This window comes from Euprymna scolopes, chromosome 5 (genome assembly GCF_053919585.1).
Source record: "Euprymna scolopes isolate OS-2025 chromosome 5, ASM5391958v1, whole genome shotgun sequence".
Classification (NCBI taxonomy): Eukaryota; Metazoa; Mollusca; class Cephalopoda; order Sepiida; family Sepiolidae; genus Euprymna; species Euprymna scolopes.
The window spans coordinates 127612419-127624254 of NC_136486.1; the positions used below are offsets into that span (position 1 = coordinate 127612419).

Genomic DNA, 11836 nt, shown 5'->3' on the forward strand with positions numbered 1-11836 from the left:
CAATATACAAATAATTAACTTCTTTTTAATACTATGCAATTCACATCCGAGATGAAAAGTGAAAATCAGCCTTTTTCTGCAAAATAATGAATTTTAAATAATTTTCGCACAAGAAAAACAATCTAAATCAATTTTTAGGGAAATTGAAAAGGATGGGATTATTAATTGGGGGGGGGGATACAGTGGAGGACCACTGCATCAAAGAATACAAGCCTTATATCCAATATTTGATGCTTACTGTTTAAAATATGATTCATTCTATGACTTAAAATAAACACTGCCTTGAAACACCTGTAAACATATATATTTTTGTGTATGCTCTTTATTTAGAATTTGAATTGAAAAATGATTTCAATTGTCAGAAGGCATATATCTATTGAATAGATATTAACAATTAAAATTATAACTGAAACTCTCTAACAGAGACCCTACACATCCTTTAAGCTCTAGACTGGGTTTTGCCAGCATTGAGAAGGCTTTTTAGTGGAGTAGGCTGCACTGGTGTGGTCACCTTCAGCACGTAGATCATAGTGTGTGGCCTAGAAAAATTAAGAGCATCGTCATCCCAAGATCCTATGGAAGAGATGAACTGATGACGTCAATGAGGATTTGAAGAGTATTAATCTCAAACTTAGACATGCAATGGATCAAGAATGTTGGCGAATGAACATTGGATTGGGTCGATATGGCAGCACTTCCAACCCTCGAACACGGGAAGGAAAGGGAAGTAAATCGACGACTAAATAAGTTCTTAAATATATTTTGTGTGTTTTTAAATATATATTTTGTGTGTTTTTAAATATATATTTTGTGTGTTTGTAAATATATATTTTGTGTGTTTGTAAATATATATTTTGTGTGTTTGTAAATATATATTTTGTGTGTTTGTAAATATATATTTTGTGTGTTTGTAAATTATATATTTTGTGTGTTTGTAAATATATATTTTGTGTGTTTGTAAATATATATTTTGTGTGTTTGTAAATATATATTTTGTGTGTTTTTAAATATATATTTTGTGTGTTTTTAAATATATATTTTGTGTGTTTGTAAATATATATTTTGTGTGTTTGTAAATATATATTTTGTGTGTTTGTAAATATATATTTTGTGTGTTTTTAAATATATATTTTGTGTGTTTGTAAATATATATTGTGTGTGTTTTTAAATATATATTTTGTGTGTTTTTAAATATATATTTTATGTGTTTTTAAATATATATTTTATGTGTTTGTAAATATATATATTGTGTGTTTATAAATATATATTTTGTGTGTTTGTAAATATATATTTTGTGTGTTTGTAAGTATGTATATTGTGTGTCTGTAAATATATATATATTGTGTGTTTATAAATATATATATTGTGTGTTTGTAAATATATATATTGTGTTTGTAAATATATATATTGTGTGTTTGTAAATATATATTTTGTGTTCTTAAATATATATTTTGTGTGTTTTTAAATATATATCTTGTGTTCTTAAATATATATTTTGTGTTCTTAAATATATATTTTGTATTCTTAAATATATATTTTGTGTTGGATACAAGTTTTGTTTAACTTTGAAATATTAATTCCTGCTTTTTTTTTAAAGATTTACTTTCTAAATATACATTGTGCGTTAAATACAGAGGATCATATTGAGTGGAGACCAAGGCTTATAATGAAAGGGATAAGAATAAAGCTTGTGAGTTGCTTACAATAGTTTAATATTTAAGGGATATACACACAAAGAGCAAGGGTTGGATATATAAAGAGAGTATTGATGGCAAAGTAGTAGAGACAGGGAGTAAAAATATATGTGTCAAGGAAAGACGAGGGTGTCATTTTTGTGGGGAGTGTAAATCGAATGATATGGTGTAAAATGTTAGAACAAAAATATGAAAAGAAATTGTAAGAAAAAAAATACAGATGAATTGAAATGGAGGGAAACACACAAAGAAATTAACGTGTAAGAAGAGTGAAAGTGTTTAAACGGATTAAATGGATTATGAGGAGTAGGCAGAGTGAATGTAAAAAAACAGGAAGAAGAGGGAGGGAAAACTGAAGATAATTTTTAAAGTCGATTAAGGATAAAGTTTAAAAATAAGATAAGCTGAAGAGGGGAAATTAAGATAAGCTAAAAGATGAACAAATTGGAGGGTTAGCAGCGAAATTAAGATGACAAATAGAATGATGAGATTAGGAGTAAAGGAATGTAACCGAATATAGGAATTCTATCAAGTAAAGGAATAGAATAAAGGAATAGAATAGAATAAAGGAATAGAACAGAATAAAAGTAATGTAAAAAGAGTAAAGACATAAATGTTGGCTGATTCTGTTCTGTTAAAGAGAATGGATTTTCTTTTAAAAATGTGTGTAAAAGAAAAACAAACCAATTTCTTTCTGTCCATTTATGCTGTGCCTGTTTGGCGTCATTTTCTTCAGATCTTAACAAGTCTGCTGACCTCTCCCACAAAGTGTCCAACCTCAACATGACAAGTCTCAATACACAACATAAACGTAAACCTAGAACTCCAACTTGCAACACAGACCCCCCCCACCTCCTACTACCTGGTCTCCGTCTTCAACATCAGAGATTTATGTATCAATCTTCCAGAGGTTGAAATCCAATTACAGGAGGCCAAACATGGCATATTGTTCCTATGCAAAACTGGCATTGGTCAATCTGTTTTTGTAGATGATTTAATGATTAAACGTTACTCAAAGATGACATTCAAATCTAACCCCCAAACTAAAGAAAACTTTAATGAGCGAAGTTTATTTCCTAGAACCACTCGTCTGTGGAACATAGTGACACAGAACTGCTTCCCAGCTGACTACAACGTGGTTGTATTCAAGTCTAATATAAATAAACTCTTGTTAAGCCACTCTCTGTCCAATCATGACAATCATTACTGATCATCACGGTGTTGTGTCACTGTCCACATGACACTCAATTAACCCTAAAGTTCGAGTGGCTTTTGGGCCTTGAGAAGCGGTGACACTTTAGGAAGGAAAAACAAAAGCTATGATAATATTACTATTCTCATTCATTTACAACGGTTTACCACGTTAAAGCTAATCAGATCTAGCTTTGATGTTAGCTAAAAATATTACTTTCTACAAATTTAATGATATCAGTATTGTAAGCTATTTGATTTAACACTATTATCTTGTATTCTTCAGGGCATTGGTAGAGTCTGTCCTTGTTTACAGTGCTACAACCTGGATACTCACCAAAAGATTGGAAAGAAAACTAGACGGCACATACACCCGTATGCTAAGAACAATATTAAATATATCTTGGCAAAATCATCCCACGAAGCAGCAACTTTATGGCAATCTACCTGCCATATCTAATACCATCAGAGAAAGATGCCTACGATTTGCCGGTCATTGTCTGACGAGCAAGCATGAATTGGTGAGTGATGTATTGCTATGGACTGCACGACACGGACGCGCAAGCAGAGGACGACCTAGATCCACGTACATCCAACAAATAGCACACGACGCCAACTGTGAACCTGAAGATCTGAGGCAACTGATGGAAGATAGGAAACTCTGGAGAGGAAGAGTCACATTGGTTCGGGCAAGGAGCCCGTCATGATGATGATGATCTTGTGTTCATTACATGATATTGTCTTCTAAGCACTTCATATATTGCAATTGTCATTTTTACAATTTTTGTTTAACAATGTCTTCAACTTAATACTGTTTACTGCTGGTTATATTGCCTGCTGAGCACTTCATAATATTGTTATTGTCAAATGTTGTATAATTATGTCTTGAACCTTTAAACTGTTCTTTTATGATGATATTATCTTTTGAGCACTTCATAATATTGCTATTGTGATTGTTTAGAAATTTTGTATAACAAGGGTTTTCAACTTTAACACTTGTCCTGCATAGATTTTAGCTAGTTGTTTATTTCTGCTGTGCATAAAAATGGTAAATTATGTATAAAAATATAACAGTATATTTTCTTGTTCGGTTACAGTGGACAAGTAGAGTCAGGTAAAGTGGATGAAGAATGTGAGTTGACGAACATTGATCTCTTGAATTCAAGAGCCAGCAGCCTTTTCTCGATCTCCATTTGAACCAGTTAATATAATATTTTGGAGACGCACACAACTACAATGACGAAAACATCAGCCTTTCTGCTTATCTAAGTATTAATCATGTTGCTCTAGGATTTTTCCTTATCACTAAGACTTAAACAATGTCGGGTTAGGTGAAACCCTTGTTTCAGTATAGACTTCTCTTCATACAAGCATCTTTTCAGAGGTTATCCATTATCTAAAAAATGAGCACGGAATGAGGTCAACAGCAATATTTTTCCTTGAAGGATTAGAAAGAAAAGACAGAAAATTGAAACGATATGTAAAAGAGACAGAAGCTTTAGTCAGCTTTGAATAGTTTTATTCAGACATGGATAAATATTTATACAATATAACCCCGGAATACGGTGGCCCTAGGATATGGCTTTTTCAGCTTACTATGTGGAATGTTTTTTCCAGCCCCTGGTTAAGGTTTTTGCTCCACCTTGCTGTGTTATTTATAATGTTATTTGATTATATATATATACGTATTATATACTGTACTGTATTTTGTTACTAATTTGTAATGCTGTATGCCGGGGTTCTACTGTAGTTATCTATAAACGGAAGAGTGTTTATTCAAGGGAGATAATTTCTGGCAAGCAAATTAATTTATGTTATGATAAAGTAAAGTATTAAAATATAATCAAAAATAAAATTAAAACGAAATGAAACACAAGGAGGTGATGAGATGAGAAAATTAAGAGAAGAATATTTTAGAAGAAAATTCAAAATGAATTAGAAAGAATTAGAAAGTATTTAGAGTAGTAAATAGAAAGAAGTGGGTGATTAAATATAAAACAATAACTTAAATTGAAGAAATGAAAGGATCTATAGGAATACGTGTCTGATTAAAGGCAACAGAAAATTATCTCTTTTTGTTATTTCTTTTATTCTTGTCTTGACTCGGCAAATAAGTTTACGGGTCTCTGATGGTGATTTATGGAGTATGGAGCGGAGAGTTCTTTTTCAACCATCTCAAACATTTTCAATCTTCACGATCATCTACAGTAATTGTTTTTTTTTTTTTCGCGATGTTGTTGTTCAAAGATCTTTTTTTTTTTTATATTATTTTGCTCATCAATTTTGGCAAGAGAAACAATGATTACAAAAAAATAACAAAACCAAAAGATTCCACCATCTTTAATTAGACATGAATCGCTAACTATATATATATATATATGAGTGAGAGAAAAGAGAGAGAGAGAGAGAGACAGATAGAGAGAGGAGGCGGACGAAGTCTTAATGAGAAATATCCCATTATCTGTTTATTTAAAATAATTTCGAATAGTAGAGGAAAATGGGTAAAGTTCAACGGAAAGCCAAACATAAAAGAGAGCAAAAAACACACAGAACACCTTTTTATTTAATACTTATTTACAATAAAAGTACTTGATTTTTTATTCTTTTTATACACATTTAAGCGTCTTTATAAGAGGGCTTGGTTAGTCACTTGTTATGTCATGCTTAAGTTTGAAGTAGAATTTTGGTTGATATGTCACACTTCAATGTGGAAATAGCATTTTCAGATATGTCAACATGTCTCTATAAAAGACCATGTACATCATTGGTCTCTCATGTTTAAGCTTAAAACTGCATTTTTCGTCAGTCACGCTCACGTTTAAAATAACATATTTTTGTCATCAACGAATATTTATGCTTTGGCACCTAAAATGAAAATTTGCACACATGTCTGTGCATATACTCGCCTGAATTAATAGAAACAAATAACAAACATCAGCTCAACCGGTTAATATGAGAAAAATCTGGCCTTATATGGAGTCAATGTAGCTCCAGAAGGGCCATTTTGAATAAATTCGCAAAATCCTCTGCTTGGTTCAAAATATTGTTATTTTGCGAATGTATGCACATATATATGTGTGTGTGTGTGTAGAATTCATTTTCATTTTGGATGTCGAAGTATAAACATCGGTCGCCTAGATCGAGTTTGATACAGTATTTTTATATGTATCCAAATTTCTCTATGAGAGACTCTGTTCTATCACTGATCTGTCATGCTGAAGCTTAAAATATAATTTTAGGAATATCCACTCATGTTATTGGATTATACTCTCAAAACCTTTATTATTTTAAAATTTTATCAGATGATACTCTCATTATATTTAGATTTTATCAGATGATACTCTCCAAACCATTATTATATTTAGATTTTATAAATAATACTCTCAAAGCCTTTATTATTTTTTAAATTTTATCAGGCGATACTCTCAAAACCATTATTATATTTAGATTTTATAAATAATACTCTCTGAGCCTTTATTATTTTTAGATTTTATCAGATGATACTCTCCAAACCATTATTAGTGTATTTAGATTTTATAAATAATACTCTCAGAGCCTTTATTATTTTTAAGATTTTATCAGATGATACTCTCTAAACCATTATTATATTTAGATTTTATTATATAATACTCTCAAAGCCTTTATTTCATTTAGCTTGCGTTTACCCACATGATACTCTCAAAACCATCATTATTTAAAAAATTTATCAAATGATCACCTCAAAACCATTATTTTATTTTGATTTTATCATATAATACTCTCAAAACCTTTATTATTTATAAATTTTATCAGATGATACTCTCAAAGCCTGTATTATATTTAGATTTTATAAAATGATGAGACATTTATAATGAAATGTTCACTTATAAATATTGTTGACATGTGAATTACAACTTTTTTAAAAGTCAAAATAACAACGTGTGTTTTCCTTTAAAATGAATTATGTATGTAACAAGTGTTGGGGCGATTAATCAAAAAAGGAAAAATCGGAACTTTTTGAGGTATCAGAATCGGAATACTTTTACCTTTTTTTCCGATTCCAAAAACAATTCTTTTAATTGTTTTATTTTTTGTTTGTTTTAACTTAAGTGTGAATTATTGGTCCTAATGATAAAATGATAAACGTCTGGTGATTTTAAACTACCATTAAAAATAAAATCTATAGATCATTCTCCACAAGTGTTTTACGTTTGCGAAAATATACGCATATATTATGTGTTTTTACCGTAATGCGAAAAAAAAAAAAAAAAAAAAACCCTCAAAAAACAAAAAACTCCGTAGCTAAATATTTAGAGATTTAAAAAGAAAAGAATCTGTACCGGTAATTCTATTGGAATCGTTAATTTAAAACAGAATCGTTGTGTCGGAATCAGGAAAAATATTGGAATCGTTCCATCACTAATATTTACCTTAAAGACATGCAAGCTTTTAATATGAAATATGTCTATGGCGGTTACCATAATGTAACTTTTGTTGGGCAGGTCACCATTTCGGCGGGTCCCCCTTTTGGGGAGTCATCGAAATCTATCTTTATATATGTATAAAAGTGAACGTGTGTGTGTACATTTCCCTACGCAATAACTCTGTCAATTTTTAGTCTACAGACTCGAAATTTGATATACAGGGTAGTGAGATTTGAGGAAATCGATGTGATCAGTTTTCGGCCAGAAATTTGGCGATTAAGGGGTCAAAGTTCAACGATTTGACCTTTGAGAACTCTACCAAACTCCTCCGACAATTTTGGGTTTACACACTTGAAATTTTAGATATAGGTTCATTGGACATGGATCTAACTTAATAACTTGATTTGAGCCCAAAACAATAAATATTAAGGGGTCAAAGTTAAAAAAAAATTGACCTCTGCAGTCTCTTCCAAATTACTCAGACAATTTCTGGTCTAAATATTTGAAATTTTACATAAAGGGTATTCAGATATAGGGCAAGCTTTTTCATCAGTTTGGATCGAAAATTTTTAGTTACCAATATATAAATGTATGTATGTATGTCTGTTTGCATGTCTGCCTTAAACTTTCAATAGAGGCGACGGATTTTACCAAGATCAGTATCGTTTAAAAGTTCGACCTTTCATACGACAAATATCGAAAAATTGACTAAAAACATTAATATCTTCCCCTTCAACTAGGCACTTTTCTACAGGGGAGGGGTCATTTTTTTCGATGATATTTTTTAAAGTTATCCTCTCCTTTAGATTGTCTAGCCTTAATTTTAAAAAATATCGCTTCCGGTTTGGCGGTGGTCGTAACACCACAAACGTTAGGTTTTACCCCGTTCTTTTCCTCCTTTGTGGTACGAGTTCGAGCCGGCCTTCCTACTACCATTATTATTTTTTTTTTTTGCTCAACATACACATCCAAACACCCGGGCAACGCCGGGCTGAAATGCTAGTATATCTATAAAAGTGAAAGTGTCTGTGTGTGTATCTGTGTGTCTGCGTGTGTACATTTCCCTACGCAATAACTCTGTCAATTTTTAGTCTACAGACTCGAAATTTGATATACAGGGTAATGAGATTTGGGAAAATCGATGTGATCGGTTTTCGGCCAGAAATTTCTCGATTAAGGGGTCAAAGTTCAACGATTCAATCTTTGAGAACTCTACCAAACTCCTCCGATAAATTTGGGTCTAAACACTTGAAATTTTAGATATAGGTTCATTGGACATTGATCTAAATTAATAACTAAATTTGAGCCCAAAACAATAAATTTTCAGGGTCATAATAAAAAAAAAATACCCGTTTTGTTTTATTTTTTTATTTTTTGCTCGGCATACACCTCCAAACACCCGGGCAACGACGGGCACCCATGCTAGTTAATAAGAAGACGGGAATGTTAGAACGGTCTAGAAACAGACCTGGGGATAATAATAATAATAAAGAAACAAGGCATTTCAAAAACGAAACGGTTTTTATATACGTTTCAACATCCAAGGTTACAGTAAGCCTGTAAGTTGTATCGGGTCATAGAAAGTTCGGGATTTTTCATTTTGTGTAATGACTCTGGGACAACTTGTCACTCCGTCTTGGTTTTTGCCGTCTTCCTCCTCGAATATCTTTTGTATCTTCTTTCTCTCCAAAACTGTGCTCCTTCCTGATTGGCTAAAACCTCTGGTCGCATAGAGCGAAAAGAAGGAAGGAAGGAAAAGGGAAGGATAGAGAGATAGAAAAATGGAGAGACTATACTATAATGGTGGTAGTATTAGTATTAGCATTATTATTATTATTATTAGTAGTAGTAGTAGTAGTAGTAGCAGTAGTCTTAGCTTCACTACATGTCCTTCAAGTTTACACATTTTTATTTCACTTTTTATTACATACTTTTCCTCAATTAAAATCTATATTTTCAAGCGTAGACATGGAAACTATTAAATATACTTTTGATTGTAGCATGCGTTTTTCTGTCTACTTGCATTTATGATATTTACTTGCAGTTACGTTTTATCTTTAAATATTTTTCTAATAAAAAAAAATGAAAACACATGGATTTATTTGAATAAGGAGTTTATGTAGATTAATTTTTCAAGTGCAATATTCATTTGAACCGAAATTAGGCTTTTATTTTATTCAAATAAAAAAAAAAAAACTGTGAAAAAGTTAAAAAAAAAAAATCGACCTTTTCTGAAGTCTACTTCTGGGAATGCTCATTGTATACATGGTTTTGAGTGTTCTGAGTGTTTTGAGTGTTCGCTTTTTATTGGTTTTAAGTAAAACAATACTGAAAACGTGATAGAATAAAAGAAATGTAATACAAGAAAAGACGTGATAGCCGTTTGATGAAAGACAAAGACAATGAAATGTTAATGGGTAAAGTAAAAGAAGGGATACAATTAGGGGTTTAAACTGATTTAAGGGATTTATTTTAAGATATATGGATGTGGGTTGGTTGGCGGATAATAGGGGTTTTAGGGAAAATAAGGCGTTTGTTATCTATGTAAAAAAACAAAAATAGACAAATACATGCTATTCTGTACTGAATCAAGTAGAAGAAGATGATATTCACCACATGGTCCAACCATAGAGAGCAGTACACCTGCAGAAGGCACAAAGAAAGAAAAAAAACACATTAAATTACAATAAAGCTCAAGACATGCAGTTGTTCCCTTTGCTTTAATTCTTTTTCCTCTTCCCCCTTCTCACAGCGATGGCTGAAATTTCATTGGTTCTTGATTGAGTACCTAGAATCACGTGATCAAATATGGTGGATTAGTTGAATATTTCAAGTCTTCAAAACGATAAATATACATACACGCATGAATTCTATTTACTTTCAGGCTTTATTTTTTTCATGTTTTTTTTTTTTTTATTAACATTTAAAAAATGCATTTGAATGGAAAAATAGCAATAACAATAGAAGAAAGTTAAAAACATTTACAAGTTTGGAAAATTAAAGTACATTTTAAGTTCATATATTACACAGAATATATATATATATATAATTATATATATATATATATATATATATATTAAATGTGGGGTAAATGAATTTAATGAATTAGTATAGTTCATTTATATGTTTCGAGAAATCAAGACAAAAAAAAAAAAATAACCAGGAATAGTGTACGATCGTTTCAGACACGATATCGTATATATTATTATTTATGTTCTCATGTACACACTGATAGGAGATTGACACCAAAAATAATCTTTATTTATTCTCTCTCTCTCTCTCTCTCTCTCTCTATATATATATATATATATATATATATATAGTAACTCTTTACACACAAAAACGTTTTTGCATTTATGAATAGTTTTCATATAATGCTGTTTCAATTAATGCCAGTACCAACAAATTCATAGTTTCATGATAATATTCATTTGCTAATATCTTTCCTCTGATGAGAAGAACGTATTTCTTTGAAACTCTGCGGATTAAGGAACTTTCAATATCTTATTTGAGTATCCCGGTGAAACAATAAATTCATGTAAAATATAAATTACAATCTTACATTTGTATTCTTTATACATATATATATATATATATATATATATATATATATATATATATATATATATATATATATATATATATAAAACAGTGTGTGTGTGTATAAATATATACACACAGACTTATGAGGTTTCATGGATATGCACCTGATTATTTCTCAGTTTTGCTATTAATTTATGTTTGAAAAAATATTCCGTTTTAATTGCTCTAATTAGCTTTAATTTACAATCAACTCACCAAGTGATCCAAATTTATTACTGAGTTTCTATCATTGTTTTTCTCTGAATGTTGTGTCACCCCCTCCTCCTCTATTATTTCATATCACTATCGGTTTTGTGACTCTCTATTATCAGTCGAGTGTTATAAAGAGCAGAAATAATAAGAATGCTAGAATATCCAAACAAAATGGAATAACACCGGAAGTAATAGAATAGATAACCTGTAGTCGAGACGGAAAAGATGGAGCCAGAGGAACTATGTAAGATTTGCGTGAGCAAAAAAGAGAGTATTTTTGGATTTTATGTTTAATTTTACAATATAAAACTAGCCTTAGTAACTCTACTTTTCCTGATTCAAATAATCTAAACAGTGTTGAACGAGTGACCCACCAGGTCACATTTTTTCTAGCATTTATGTGTGTGTGTGTGTGTGTGTAAGCTTTCTCTGTTAATCACTCAGTAAATTGCTTTAAAATGAATTTATTTCCTAAAAATGTTAATTTGAAATCAAATTTTAAAATGTTATTTTAAATAATCCATATAATTCTAAGAATTATCAGTATTTGTACATTTTCATTTTTCTATTTTCATTAATGTCAATATATATATATATATATATATATATATATATATATATATATATATATAGCTTGTATAGTTTTTGTATCTTCATTTTCCAATCTTATTGTTTCCTCTCTCTCTCTCTCTCTCTCTATATATATATATATATATATATATATATATACATATATAATGCTTCCTATCTTAG

General features: G+C 30.5%; 1 protein-coding gene across 1 annotated transcript in view; it reads right to left on the reverse strand.

Moving 5' to 3' along the window:
* LOC145276968 (uncharacterized) overlaps positions 1 to 11836 on the reverse strand; it is a 925232-nt gene that overhangs the window by 466051 nt on the left and 447345 nt on the right. Inside the window, exon 6 of the mRNA XM_080128511.1 lies at positions 9902 to 9931. Within this exon, the coding sequence (XP_079984637.1) occupies positions 9902 to 9931 (30 nt within the window). The remainder of the gene's footprint in view (positions 1 to 9901; positions 9932 to 11836) is intronic.